The following is a 15,805-nucleotide window of genomic DNA, read 5'->3' on the forward strand; positions in this document are numbered from 1 at the left end:
GAGGCCAAAAGCTTCAGCGACGAAGACGTTGGTGGTTCCAAGGTTGAAAGCTTGTGCTGCAATGGGTATACCTTCACTATCTCTGATGACGACTCCTGCTGCTGCTGAGTTGTTTTTTACCGAACCGTCGAAGTTGAGTTTGAAAGAATTGAGAGGAGGTGTCTCCCATGCAACCTCTACATTACATGAATCAAACTTACTTTAACATAACTTGTTTAAGTTTCACCTGACATGAACATGAATCCACTTTAACTCATCTAAACTTGTTTTTATTAGAACCGAATATGACTCGCAAAGATTACAACCTGACCTAAATATGACTCAACCCATAAGACGCATTGATTGATCTACAATCACTATATAGGATAAGTTAGTTATTTTACCAACTTTAGATGCTTAGCAACCTAGATTTAGAAGAAAATAAAATAAATAAAAAATCAGATGCTTTAGGAAGACACAAAATACCTGGTTTGGTGACCTAAGAAAAAGCATCTGATTACATTAAAAAATTTCTAGCGCGTATACCAATACCCGCATACATACTTTCATTTGAGTTCACCCAAAAACTAAAACCGTCCAAAATAATTCCATAAAAAACGACCCACAAAAACACCTATAATTTTTTTTTTTTTTTTTTTTTTAAAAAATTTATTTTCTTTTACAAAGTCTATAATTGTTACCTTTTCTTTGTCATTATTCTTCATAATCCAGAATTGAATAAAATAATAATACAGTTGAGATATTCAATATTTGATGCAAAAATTAGATACATAAATCTATGAATGAAATTGGGTATTTTTTGAAGAATTGAAAATGGTGATGATTTCAGTGTGGTTGATTGTGGGGTTCATAGTTGGTGCTTTAACTGTAATTGCGGTTGAAGGTGTTGTGATTTTGTATGTGATCCGTCGATTATCACACTCAACTAAATCACCCAAACTTGGTGTTCATACTTCTCCTCCAAATCCTCTTGATTCTAGCCAATCTCTTCCTTCTGTATGTCAGAAACAGGTTAGTTCTTGCTCTTAATTTTTTGGTTTTTTGAATTTTGTAATTCATTGTGGAATGTAAATTAGCTGGGTTTGCTTTTTTATGATTAGAATTTTGCAATTTCATTATTAATTATGGAATTTTTCTGGGTTTTATTTTGTGGGTAACAACATGCAGTTTTTTTTTTTCTTTTTTTTTTCATAATATTATTATTTTTTTGGTGGGTTAGGAATGATTGGAATAAGTGTTGGTTTTTTTGCTATTTTGATAAGAGTGTTGCAATTAGTTTATCAATTGTGGGAATTCTCTTGGTTTGATTATGTGGGTAGCATCATCATGCTTAGTTTTTCAGTATTCTTGTTTCCTTTTTTCTTTTCTCAATTCAAGTATTTTGGTTTTCGAATGTTGTTTGGTTACATGCATTCGATGTGGAGAATTCAGCAAGTTTGTAGAAAATGCTGTTTTGTCACTTGCTTTCGATGTGGAGAATTTGGCAAGTTTGTCGAAAATGCTGTTTTGTCACTTGCATTCGATGTGGAGACTTCGGCAAGTTTGTCAAAAATGCTTTTTTGTCACTTGCTTCGATGTGTAGAATTCGGCAAGTTTGTCAAAAAATCTGTTTTGTTACTTGAATTCGATGTGGAGAATTCAGCATGTTTGTAGAAGATGCTGTTTTTCACTTGCATTCGATGTGCAGAATTCAGCAAGTTTGTCAAAAATGCTGTTTTTTTTTTTTTTTTTACTCGCATTCAATTTGGAGAATTCGGCAAACTTTTACAAAACTACCATTTTTTTTTTCACGAGTCAAAAACGAGAATGGTGTAAAAACTGTAAAGTTATGGAAACTCGCTTACAAATGTTTGCAATCATTTGTTCTTGCAGAATTCTTTCCTTGGTCATATCTCCTACTTGGTCAATGTGATGCAAAGTGATAAAATTATATTGTGGATGGATTGCTTGTATGAGCTTAATGTATACAAGTATAATGTTTTTGAGATTGAAGACACAGAAAGTGGTTTTACTAATGTTTGTGTTCTACTTTAAAAACTTTTTCCTAAGTCAATAAATGAAGTTACATGGTTAATCTAACAAGATTTCACAAAAGTTGTTCTTTAAGATTAAGGGTTTAGATATCCATAAGCGACAATAGTCTTTTTACTTTTGTCACACCCTGCCTAGTGTTATCTGTGTTTGCATAATCCAGTTAATACCTTCATGATTTGCTATGCCAATTTCTTGGCTCTTAATTCAATAATTGAGGATGAAAGATCAAGTGTATTCTAGTTCTTGGCTAAGGTCTTAAATTTTCTAGTGCTATTCCTCAATGTTTTTGGTTGCAGGGAGTGGTTTGGGTTTTAGAACCAGAACGCCATCCTAAATTTCCTGTTACAACTGAGCAAACTAGAAAGCGGGAAATTTTAGAGGTTTCCCCTGTCCGGAAACTTGCAAAAGTCAAAGATCGTATGCTTATTCTGGCAGAAGCAGATGGTTCGCTCACAAAAGTAATGCTGATGGGTTGTAAAGTATTTGCAGTTTCTGCTACAAGCCTGCCTACAAGAAAATGGTAACCCAAGTTCCTTTTATTCATGTAATGTAGTATGGTACCTGCAGTTGTTAATAGTATTTTCTCCATAAACCATATCAAATTTTTTCACTGACTGCTTGCCTATTTATCCAGGTTACCAGGAAAATAAGATGAAAAATAACATAATGACATTAGTTTGTTTGATGAATTATGCATATTATTCCGTAGAATAGTATGCGTTAATCTTTAAAGACTTAAGTTATCCCATAAACAAAAAGAAAAAGTAATGATTTATTGAGGAAAAAGGTATCCATGGGCTTGTTGAGTTGCTATATAACATAAAACATGCGTTCTTTGTTCAGAGCTTCTATGTAAATTGAATTTTTGGTTTTGGATTGAGGGGGCGGGGAAGAGCTACCAAGTTGAAGGTTTAGTAAGAAGTTATTTCATGTGTGTTATAGGTTTGCATTTTTTGTAATACAAAGCTGTAGTATTCTTTCGATTTTTGATTTTGATTTTGATTTGCTAATATCACATTTCATTAAACTGTACTATATAATATGGTCATGACATATCAAATTATGGCTTAACTTCAACCAACCCGTTTACCACCTCCCTTTTTATGCGATGGTTACAGTAATTGTAGCAAAAAAAACCCAAGGAGGTTAGGAGACTGAGTATAGCAAGTGCCAAGTGGGGCATATGTAATAGAAAGTAGGAAAGAGAGTATTCAACGTGGGGGTTATGTAAGAAAAATTAGAAAGGTTGTATTGTAACTGTGGTTTATGTTAAAGAAAGGTTGAAAAACAGAGTTGCATGTGTGAGGTAAGGTGTGAATATTTGACTGCCAATAATGGTAAAGTGTAATTAACATTAAGGAACAAAACAAAAGGGAACGCTTTTGGTTTTTCATGTAGCCATAAGGCCTCTGAGCTTGGTTGTGTGAATAATGTGAATACAAAACTTTTAAGTCGTGTCATCATCTTAATCCGGGAAAGTAACATCTAAGAATAGGGTGTAACAGCAGAACATGTTATGTCTTCTATAATTACAGGCATAAATGCAAAGTATAGATATAGTGGCAAATACTCCCTTTATACAATCAGATCATTTTAGTCAACATGATTAATGTGGTTCAAAAAACTTGTTTTCCTCGGTTATAAATAATATAAGTTACATTTTGACATTTTGAGTCGAAAATACAGAACATATGAAGTATATAGTAATTTGAGCCAGCAGATTTTATTGTATTTCTTTTATATTTGTTTTTCAGGGCAAAACGATTCCCAATCAAAATTGAAAGCAAGAACAGAGTTTTGTATGAAGGAAGCAAGGTGCTATATATATTTGCAGAAACTTCCTGTGAGAAGGAATCTTGGTGTAAAGCTCTTCGCATAGCTTCGTTGGATGATAAAGAAAAACTACTCTGGTTTCCTAAGATAAGTGAAGATTTTCGAGGCTATTTGAAATCTTTAAGCGAAGGATATCCATTTCTTATCAAACCCTTAGTGGGTTATCAAGGGTGGCCCTTGGATAAAGCTAACCGGCTTGATGATCCCCCATCAAAGGTTCGTCAGATTTGGAGAAAGCTTTCGAGAAAGACTTCTTTGGTCACTCTTGATGAGAAAAGGGTTGCTGATAAATCTCATGGCTTTCAAGATCCTTATTCTGCTCCAAGCATTGCAAAGGCGGCTAATCTGGGAAAGATGCGAAATGAATTTGAGGAAGACAGCCCTTCTGTTTCTTCCACTGCATCTACTCGTTCGGGGAATTCAGTTCATGGGTCTGAGAATTCCGATGCAGACACTGCTGAGAAGTTTATTGTAGATGAGGGCACACTTTGCTGGAATTTACTTGTCTCTCGACTGTTTTTTGACGCCAAGAGTAATGTAGATATTAAAGCTGGTTTAAAGGCTCGGATTCAGGTAAAAAACAAGAAAAAGAACTAAAATTTATTTATCCTCTTTTTATCGATCAGATTTATTCATTGTGAGTGTGTTCTGTGATATGTTTTTTTATGCTTTGTGAGTTATGATGTTTTGTCAAGGGAATCCATAGAACAGAGTAGTTTTCTGTAGGTCTGTCTAATGTATCCATTTCTTGATTCCTCATATGCCTTAGAGGCCTAGAGTATCAAGAACAATTGACTACATGAACTACTTTTGTTTGATCTTTCCAAACTCCTTTCTACTTTTTTTTTTTTTCTCTCACTGATAGTTGGATGCATTTTCAACTTTGAAGCTTTGTGGTAGGAATTTTCATCTTAAATTTATATGGCTTGTATTAGTATAGTTGATGAAAGATTTACAATAATGTCAATACGTGGATAATTTTTGCCGTTGATAAGTAACTGTGTTCATAGGGCTGAAGGAGCAAAATCCATTATAATAAGACAATGTGATATTAGAAGATTAAGTCTACGTTGTAAAAAGAAAACAATTAACTTTTTAGGATTTTTTGTGAACCACTATCATTTACTTTGCACATTTTGTAAACAACTACCATCTAAGTTATTTTTTTTCAAAACAACTACTATTATTTGTAAATTTGTTTGACCACTACCAATTTACGGAATCACGAGAGCGGTTAAATATTCCGTCCAGTGGGGCCCACATTATTAGTTTCCTTCCTTCTTCAACTGCTTTCTATCCCCTCATCATCTCTGACTCTCTGTATAAATGCAACAAGCCCCAAATACAATTTTTTTTTTTCATTTCAACGACTAATTTTTTTATATAAAAAAACGGCTACTCCAAATCTCTAATTATTAAAGGGCGAAATTGTTGCTGAAATTGAAATGTTGACAGGTAAAACTTAGTAGAATTCCTTTTTAATTGTGATTGGAACAATCAACATTTGAAGTTAATTATTCCTAATGGGGGAAATTAGGGATAATTGGAATAATTAGGCTTAGGGAAACATCTTAAAATTGGCTATGAAGATAGGATTTAATGCGTTTGGAGGTATAAGTTGATTAAATCGAAATCATAGAGGAAAAATTGAGTACCTTGTTTGACCCCCACTTTCTTGTTTACTTCTAATAGTAGTAATTTTCTTTCCTTTACCAGTTGGCCCAGATCTTGTCATTTTTGTACATCCAAATATCTTTAGTGTGTAAGTATGAGACAGAGAGTAGGAAGAGATGGAAACAAAGTTGTGAGTAAATTTAAGAAAGAAAATATTTAAAAAAAAAAAAAGAGTTGCTTCAATGGAACCTTACTGTATCCATTAGAGATGAATGAGACTTGAGAGCAAATGACTTGGGAGTTAGGAGAGAGAAAGACTTAGGAGAGAGAGAGAGGGGGCAGGTCGTTGGGTACTATGAGGAGGGTAAATGAGTGGGTTAATTTTGTTATTAACAACACTAAGGGGAGGGTAATTCATAATGTGGGCCCCACTTGACGGAATATGTAACAGCTCCCGTGAATTGGTAGTGGTACTCAAACAATTTTACAAATATTGGTAGTTGTTTTTTTTTAAAAAAAAAAAAACTTAAATGGTAGTTGTTTGCAAAATGTGCAAAGTAAAGGGTAGTGGACTAGTGGTTCACAAAAAAATTGAACTTTTTAGATACTATTGAGATATATACTAAAAGATATTATTGAGATGGCTGATTTGTATTTGTATCTTATGACAAGACAACAATTATCATATTTTGGGTAGCTGCAGCTTATAAATTATGTTCCCCTTTTCTTTGTTTTGTGTTTTTGTGAACATAACAACATTACTTTGCCTTCTACATTGAGTAATCTACTAATCTTACTTTAATGTATGATATTCCAGAGATCGCTCTCAAACATGAGATTGCCCAATTATATTGGTGAAGTGACCTGCACTGATGTGGATCCAGGAAATTTGCCCCCTTATATCCACGGGATGAGAGCTATTCCTTCTGACATGAATGACATTTGGGCCATGGAAATGGACATAGAGTATTCTGGTGGAGTAGTTTTATATATCGAAGCCCGACTTGAAGTGCCTGAACTAGATTCTCATAGTGGATTGGCAGACCACAATACTGAGTCAAGTTCTGTTGGGGGGGCAACGACTGATATTTTGGATGATTTGAAGCCCTTGCAAGAAGAAGAAGATTTGAAGCTTTATGATGGGAATAATGATTCTTCAGAACAAAAGGACACAGAAGATCTTAAACATGGTGAGTTATGTCTTGTAATTTCATAAAATAGATAATTGTGAGAAACTACTTTCATTTACCACTTTTTACGAACAATTGCTCCATTCTAAATTACTTTTGACACTTAATAATGGCAGATAGATAAGTTGTTTGGTTATTAATTGTTACCTGGTTGATAAAGCAGATGTGATGGGAGATAATGAACTGTAATTCATTTAAGAAATAGTTGTGATAGAAGATAGCTTGGTAATTTTTTATTTAAAGTGAGAGGATGTGATGGAAGATTCTAGCTCACTATCGGGACCTTCCTAAAATAATTATGTAAAAAGCTATTCTAGGATATTGGGAATCTTGGACAGATGATAAAACAAAAATAAAAAAAATAAAAAAAATATAAAAAATTAAAATTAAAAAAAATTAATTTGAATTGGTGTATCTTTTTTTCCTTTATAAAAGATTAAACTAGTATTATAAGATAGGTTTGTCTGTCTAACACTGCCACGTACTAGTTTATTGTGGAATTACGCTATGTATGGCCCACCACCCTTTTTCCACTACTTCCTTTTTAATGAGCTTGCTTTTTATTTATTTATTTATTCATTTTTATAATTTATTGTTTGTATTGGGCAATTTTTTTTATGTTTGGCTCACTTACTGTAGATATGTATCTCAAGGAAACTTTGAAAAAGATAAGCAACTGTAAGGAAAAGTAAGAGAGAGGGTGTAAAAATGGGTGGGTGTGGCCGTGTAAGATAAAGTAAGAGCGAGTATGAAGGTGGTTGGGTGTAAGATAAAGTAAGAGTGTGGAAAGGTGTAAATATGAACATAAGAATCTAACATTATTGCATTGTATTAGCAAAATTAGTGACATTTTTATGGTCATGACTTATGAGGACCTACAATATTATTGGCACAGTACCTGGTTATACTTAATCCAATAGTATTACTTCTGCTTTATTGATTTTAGTAGTCAAAACTCTTTTTGAGAAGTAACTCTGAGATGGCGATCAAGTGTAGATGTTAACTTCACCAGTGTTGCAGTTTCTTTATTTCTCTCTTTTTCCCGGTGTTAAATTTCAGAGCTGCTGAGAAGTTCCAGGACAGGTGTATCCACTGCCAGTACTGGTTCTAGGTGGAAGTCTATTTTAAATTCTGTTGCCAAACATGTGTCTCAGGTTTGCTACTTTTTTTGTTACATTCATAGTGCATGTCTTACAATGCTATTGAATGGAATACATGCTCTGTTTCATTTTTTATTTACCAAATTTTGCTTTACAAACTTGAGCAGCATTCTTTTTATATTTAAGTATCCTGCTTTGTTTATTTAAACTTTTATCAGATAAATAGATTACTGGTTCTGAGATACATGGTAGCCTTATTATGGTTAATTATCATCTCTGGTTGAACTTGTCATCTTTTTATCTTGATCTACCTGTCATTGTGTTGAACTTAGAACTTGGAACATGGTAAGGGTCCCCTGATCATCCCTCTTTACTGTTTCCCTGTAATCTTAGGGGTCAAGAGCTCAAGACAAACAGGGTTCCTCTAGCAGGGGAAATGAAGAGGGTTGTCATGTTGGGATGATGTAAACTAATGACAAAAATATACTCTTTTTTCTGCACATGTAACATATTATGTCTGTTACTTAGGCAGTAAGATTACTTAAACTCCTCTAGCCGGGGTGGGGGTGAGGGGGGGAGGGGGTAGCTAAATAAAAGCGATTTCAATCTGTTTTCCATTGGAGGAGGTTTGCCAAGTGCTGTCAATGTGGTGCTCGGAGCTTAGCCTTGCATGAGAGCAGCTCCTGATGGAACTTTACACCTTATTCTAAACAAATGAACTTTCATTAAACAAGTAGGATATATATACTGAAGAAACGAAGGCGCTGATTTAAATACTTAAATACAGGGTACAGTATGTTAATCCAAGTTGATCATGTGACCTAGCTATTTCTCTATGGATTTGGGCTACCCAAGAGATTTTTATCAGCCGAGGCTTGCCAGGATTGATAGTAATGGGCCGGAATAATTCAAGGCTTAATAATTACAGACCATAGTACAAAGCCTGGAATAGGGGAAATAATTTGGGCCGATTATTTACCCCCAAAATGGGGTTATTATGTTACCCAAGGCCCCCCTAGGGTATCTGTTCAGGGGATTAACATTCTAGCCCAAACTTCAACCATTTTATTGTACCATCTGGTAACCGTCCACTCATTCTCTCTCCAGTTCCTCTTGATTTTTTTTTGAATCAAATTTTCTCTGCATTTGGTTGAAGCTGATTAATTTTTTTCCATGGCTTAATTAATTTCTCTTGATCATCGAATTTGAAGTTTGAAAAATTCGTGAATTTTTATTTAATACTTGATCTGCTTCAAATGCTGTGTATAAAAGATCTGAAGGCGCACTGAAGCGAGAGGGGTTCTGCTGCGCTTAGGTGCGCCTCTTTGAAGTGAGGCGCAGTATATGGGAAGTTAAAAAATTTTGGCTGAAGTTTGCTTCAATTACGCCTCCGGCGCTTTTTGCGCGCCTAACCCAAAACGCCTCATCCAGACCAAATTAAGCGCTCAACCCTGATTTCCCAGATCAAATGAATAATTTAGTTTCAAATTTATAAGAATTTTTTTTTTGGAATTTTTTTGTTTCTTTTGCATTTTGATTTTAAATTTGATGACAATTTTTGAAGTATTTCTAAACATTTTGATGTGATTTGTGAAGTTGCTCCGCACTATCCTGTTATATATATATATATATCCAGAAATTCAAAAAGTTTTTGTTTCAATCAATCAATCAAAGCCTTAATCCCATAAGTGGAGTCAGCTACATGAATTAAATTTGAAAAAAGTTGTGTTTATATTTGTATAATGTTGTCGTGAATTTCAGTTTTACAACCTACTGGTATCAATTTAATATCAAAGTATTATTAAATTTTATTGATTAAAAAAAAAGGCATGTTCATATGAATCTTATATCGAGTGTCTGTAAGAATTCATCCCGTTCCCCATTATTTGTTTCACTTAATCCAAACCTTGTCTGATTTAACATCCTTGAACTCTTCTCCCTTAATTAGTCCTTTAGTATCAATTGACCCGTAATGAGTATTCCAAAGACAGGCAAGGCCTAGCCAAATTATGCACTTCACAGTTCACATCACAATGCCTACAAAGAGGCTTCCATCTGGCAGGGTAATCAAGTTTAAATAATCAGCCTTTTTCCTGCAATGGTGGAAAGACCACTTTCACTATCAATCTGATATACAATGACCATATGCTACTTTACTACTTCTTCCGTTTCTATTTAGTTGACGCGTTTGATTTAGGCACATATATTAAGGAGAGGAGAGAGAGTGATAGAGAATGAAAAAGCAAGTGGGATAGTTTGTAAATGCAAGGTGAAAAATTTACCCAAAAAGGAAACGTGTCAACTAAAAAGAAACTTCCTAAAAATGAATACGTGTCAACTAAAAAGAAACGGAGGTAGTATAAATCTATGGAGGAGACATGTATTGTGGTAAAGAAATTCTTTTTTTTTTTTTTTTACAAGTCTTTGACTTTTCTGGAAATGAATGATATTAGCTATCCCAAAATTATATCTTTCTTCATTTCATCGGTAGACATTTGCTCTTGAAACTTCTGAAACCCACTTGAACCAAGAATTTGGATATTGATACGTGTGTCACCATGTAATGACACAGTTTGTATCCTCCTGTGGGTCACATAGCCTTGTGTAGAAAAAGGCATAAGCTATGTTGCTTAGACTCAGATTTGGGTGTCGGATCCTTTGGCACTCTAGATTTTATAAAATTTCATACAAGGGCATTATATATTTGGGTGTATGTCGTGTCAATGTGTCGGAAGATCTGACTCGTGACACTCAATGTATAACATGGTGTCGAAGTAACATAGGGCATAAGATTCCTAGGCAGACCTAACAAAGATCAAAGAGCCTAAAGTGGTTTCAAAGGCCTACATATTGAATAGTGAAAGCATGTAAGCTCATATTCTGCAACACTGAGACATAGATCATGTTTTGTGTTTGCGAGTGACCTAGAGGTTTAATTTTATTGTATATGTACTCACTTTTTCCAATGTCTTTTAGTTGCTACATTTTTACTTTCACGCTAGCAAATGTGTAATTACATCCCTTCATATCTTTGATTATAGACAGGTAAAATATCATATATAAATTTAGATGAATTGAACTAGATCCCACATGACTATAACTTGCCTAACATATAGATCAATGAAGGTGATTAAACAGAAGAATGTGAATATTGCAATTCAAGTGTTGCAACTAAAAGTTAGCCGAGCAAGTATCTTTTTTTTTTTTTTTATAAAATAATGTTGATTGTATTGACTAAAGATGTTGATTGTGTTGACTAAAGATGTTGATTGTATTGACTAAAGATGTTGATTTTACAAAAAAATGTTGATTGTATTGACTAAAAATGTCTTGGTGAAATTTTAGAATATGAGGTTTTCTTTCCTTAAAGATTGGATGATGAGAAAACGGTGTTGAAGTGTGATTTGCTATTTTGGCTGCCTTGATAGAAGCATTTTATGCGTTTAGTTTATACCTCATCATTGTTAACAATATTGGTTTACTTTTCTATTGTATGTGTTGGATATGCATAATATGAACTGAACAACCATGGAATGTTTCTGATTATAAATTTAAAGTGGAATTTTTTTTTTCTTTACCAAAATAGCAAGTCTCCTTTGTGTTAACTGGTGACTTATTCATATCTTATGAATTTTTATAACATGGAATAAAGTGCAAGAATGAGTACATATATGTAGCTTTGCCTTGGTAATTGTTATTTTATTATTTACTGTATTATATTTGTTGGGAGTGTGTGTGTTTAAATGTGTGTATACCATGCAGAGCCTTTTTACATCCTACAATGACATTGTCAACTATAGTCTCATTTTTTAAAAATTTATTTTTCAATATGTCCCTAGAGTCTTAGTTCTAATGGAAATTATTTATAATTCAAGGTACCTCTTACTTTGGCTATAAGGGTGGTAACACTGAAAGGGACAATCCAATTGCATATGAAGCCACCGCCTTCTGATCAGCTCTGGTTTGGCTTTACCTGCATGCCTGATATACAATTCCAATTGGAGTCCTCTGTCAAGGATCACAAAGTTACCAATGGACGTGTAGCTTCATTTCTAATAAACCGGTTTAAGGTGAGAAGGCTCTTTGATTTAGAATCATTGTTCATACTTTCATTATTCAACCTTGTAATGCACTAAATTATGCTCGTGATTATAGTTTGTATTTCTCCATGGATTTTTGCTACATTGGCCGAAGATTTGGCTTTTAATTTTCATCTCTTTATAATGTTGGTTATTAATATATTGCATATACAGTGTTCTCTATTAGTCTTCAGAAACAGTCATTTGCGGTTCATTTATGTTTTAAACAATAAACTGATGAAATCTATATGTTGTCCTTAACCATACATATGTTTGTTGAGATTATAATCTGGACCAATATCTGATCCAGTAAGTTTTTATTTGAGCAGCATTGACTGTCGTGTTGGATGTCATTTGCTGATCTATTGTAGAAGCTGTGATAAAATATATGGAATGCAGATCCTCTTTTGATATATGACCTGCATTACATTATTTCTGATATACTTTGTATACACAGTTGGCGCATCATTTATTTTATTTACTTTTTTGTTGTTTAGTTCTGTGTGTCCCTTGAGTTATAACCATGCATGTATTTGTTGAAACAAGTTGATTTATTAGCTTATAGCAAGAAGTCATGTCTCATGTGGATGCGGCTTGTATTCTGCTTATACTTTTGTTTTAATGTTAATGCAGGCATCTATCCGGGATACATTAGTGCTTCCAAATTGTGAAAGTGTATGTATTCCGTGGATGTTAGCAGAGAAAGATGACTGGATCCCATGTAATGCTGCTCCATTGATGTGGCTGAATCGAGAAGCGCAATCAGAAACTAATTCAAATGAAGGATCTAGAAACAAAAGAACGGAGGATAGGGATCTAGATAGTAAGCTAGGGAAGCAGAAGAAAACTGATCCTCTAAAGCGGTCTATTGATGCAGAAAATGGTCAAGTTGTCCCTTCCACAGCTTTCCGTAGAAGTTCTTCTGATAGCAGCATGCCTTCGCAGGACTTGAAAGTGCCGTTGCTACATAATGAAGAGTCAAGAGATATGGTTATCCATAGAAAACAAGAGAATCCCGAGTGTCCTTCACCTTCTAGGTATGTTAGCTTAAGAGAAGAAAGAAACAGTCTTGAAGATGATGATACAAAGTCTAAGAGGCCGGTGGGAAAAAAAGCTAGGATGTTTGACTTGGGAAAAAAAATGGGGGAGAAATTTGAAGAAAAGAGGCGACATATTGAAGAAAAGAGTAGGCATATTGTTGAAAAGATGCGAGGGCCAGGAAGTTAACAGAAGTTTATTATTATTTCTTGCAGAGCAGTGCATTCTTCTACAATTCAATACGTATTACATTGTATTCTTCCAAGAGGAAAGAAATACGGAGAGAAGGCGGTGTGACTGCGATTTACAGTCTGTGATAAGTGTGTAGTCTTGTTCTGGTGTACAAATGTGTGAATGAGTAACAATTGGAGAGCAGAAACTAGCAAAGTGATTTTAAAAAACTAACTCAAGTGTATAGGAACCAAGGAGAGTTTACCAGACACGCTTCATGCTGGATTGTTGCTCCGTAAGTCCTTGTATACTAGGGCTATTCTAGGGAGTCTGTTCATTGATTTGTTGTACACTATTCTTTACCATAAAAGTGTAGTATAAGGTTGAATTACACTGCTGATAAATTTACATTCATAAATGTTTGCAATTATCATTCATTCCAGGTAAGGTGTAAAGCTGAGACTGGATGTAAGTAATTTTGTGTGAAATATTGGTATAAGTTCTTAGCAATTAATTAATTTTTTGACTTTGAATTTGGTTCAAGCTTTGACTGCTCTTTGTTCTATCAAAATACTCCCTTTGTCTTACAATTTAGTATGAGTACATATTTTAATTTTTCAATAACAAAAAAGGAAAACTTACTTTAAATAATCCAACCTTTGCCCCATTCTCTCAAAATAAACCAACCTTTGGATTATTCTAGAGGGAAGATAGGGGTAAAAGGTTGGATTATTTTGGAATAATTTAGTATTAGGTTCAATATCAAGAACAAGCTAAAGATATGCAATGTAAATCAGCAAATGCTTTGTTTCAAAATATTATCATACTCAAGTACTTAACTACCTTGGGACTTATCTTGGCCTAACTGTTGATCCAGGACGAAGTAACGTTTGGAATTCAAGTTCTTGATTAACAAGGTTGCTAACCGTTTGTCAGCTTTTGCTTCCCTACGACTGTCGGCCGCTGCAAAACTAGTCATTATAAATTCGGTGTTGGTGGCTTCCTTTAATCACATATTGTCGGTCTTCAAGATTCCGTCTTCTGTTGCTTCCATCTCGATAGTATGTTAGCCAGGTTTTGGTGGAGATCTTCTAGCTCTACTAAGGGCTTAGCCTTACGCTTGGCTTCTCTCCTGTATTTGCCAAAAGGCTTGGGCGGGCTTGGTTTAAAAGATGTAGCGTGTTTTAACTTAACCCTCCTTCTGGATGGAGGATGATTCATAATCCTCAGTTGTTGGTTTCTCGCGTCCAATTTTCTAAGTACCCTTCTCTTGCTACTGCTTCGGGCTTGGCCCTCTTGGAGTCTCGGGGATGTCGGGGTTTACAAACGACATTATCTGCAATAGCTCCTGGTCTCCGGTGGAAGGTGGGTTGTGGCAGGATTGTTCATATTACGGCTGACAACTGGGCTCCTGGTGGTCTGGTTTCATTTAAGTCGGGTTTCTTTTGTCTGATATCATTGATCCACGTTCTAACGCGTTTTCGATAGTTCTACAGCTAATCGAATTTTAAGTTTGGATCGTCCGCTGGAGCTCATGGATGATTTTGTGTATTGAAAATTCTCTAAAGGCGGCTCCTTTTCTACGTAGTCTGCTTATGCCCTTTTGCTTATGCAGACTTCCATGCGTCCTTATGGTGGGCCTATTCCCTCGTCCTGGTGGGGGAAATTCTAGGGGCTTCCTCTCCTTCCTAAATGGAAAATTTTAGGCTGGAAAATTATTGCGACTTTGTTGGCGACGACAAAGTCGCAATAATTATTCAGTCTGGTCTTCTGTTGGCGACGACACTAGCTGTTCGTGTCCTGTTTGTTGATCCTATTTGCTGTTTTTTCCATAGGGAAATGGAGACGGTGGAACATTCGTTCAGGGATTGCGACTTTGTTGTCTCTTTATGGGTCCGTAGTTCTTTTCGGGTTAATAGTCAGGGTCTTCTTCGCTTGCCTTTTCTTCAATGGTTTTCCTCAATGATCTCACTATAGATAAGGACCGGGAAAACTTGTGCTTTATGCGAGGTCAACAAGCTCAGGATTTCCGTAGTCGGTATTTCTCGGGGGATCTTCGGCCTAGGATGCCTAGTTCAGGTATTGAGGCTACTCTTTGTGGGGAGATTACTTCAAGTTTTGATATCTGTTTGATTTGTGATGGGGCCTGGTCGTCCTTGAACAATTCAAGTGGTGCGAGTTGGATTTTTCGAGATTGTGATTCACCTATAGTACGAGGGGGAGGGGCCCGTGCTTCTTTCTCCTCCTCGGCTCTCCATTTCGAGTTACAGGCTTGCTACTGGGGGTTACAACATGTCCACTCTAAGGGCTTTCAACGGATCCTTATTTTTTAAAACCGCGAACCTCTTTGTCTGATGTTAGCCCAGATCGAAGTATCATGATGACATTTCTCTTAGCTGGTTCCTACGGGATATTCGAGCTCTTTTGGCCACTGTTGAGGCTTGCAGGATTCAGAAAGTTCCTAGGCAATGGGTTTTTCCAGCGCATTGTTTGGCTAGGAAGGCTCGGGTCCGGGATTTTCTCTTTTGGTCCTTTTTAGTTGTGTGTTGTTTCTTTTCTTTGTTCTCGTTGTTAAAAAAAAAAAAAAAAAAAGAAAAGAAAAGAAAAGAAAAGTACCTTAGCTGTTACTAGCTTATAAAGACGTTTTGATCACCTATAATATTGTTGACGCTTACAATTGCCAAAAGAATATAGGGTGTATTCTATTAAAAATAATTTTCACTTATAACTAGGGATGGCAATGGAT

General features: G+C 35.2%; 1 protein-coding gene across 1 annotated transcript; it reads left to right on the forward strand.

Annotated features, from left to right (window-relative positions):
* The first annotated feature begins 629 nt into the window (after nucleotides 1–629).
* LOC145611267 (uncharacterized) lies at nucleotides 630–13,567 on the forward strand. Its single transcript, XM_081666581.1, has 7 exons — nucleotides 630–1,011; nucleotides 2,331–2,554; nucleotides 3,789–4,440; nucleotides 6,299–6,671; nucleotides 7,731–7,825; nucleotides 11,647–11,841; nucleotides 12,484–13,567. The coding sequence occupies exons 1-7, from the start codon at nucleotides 814–816 to the stop codon at nucleotides 13,075–13,077; spliced, it is 2,331 nt and encodes a 776-aa protein (XP_081522707.1). The 5' UTR covers nucleotides 630–813; the 3' UTR covers nucleotides 13,078–13,567.
* The last annotated feature ends 2,238 nt before the right edge of the window (nucleotides 13,568–15,805 follow it).

This window comes from Chenopodium album, chromosome 24 (assembly GCF_948465745.1).
Source record: "Chenopodium album chromosome 24, dcCheAlbu1.1, whole genome shotgun sequence".
NCBI classification, from domain to species: Eukaryota; Viridiplantae; Streptophyta; class Magnoliopsida; order Caryophyllales; family Amaranthaceae; genus Chenopodium; species Chenopodium album.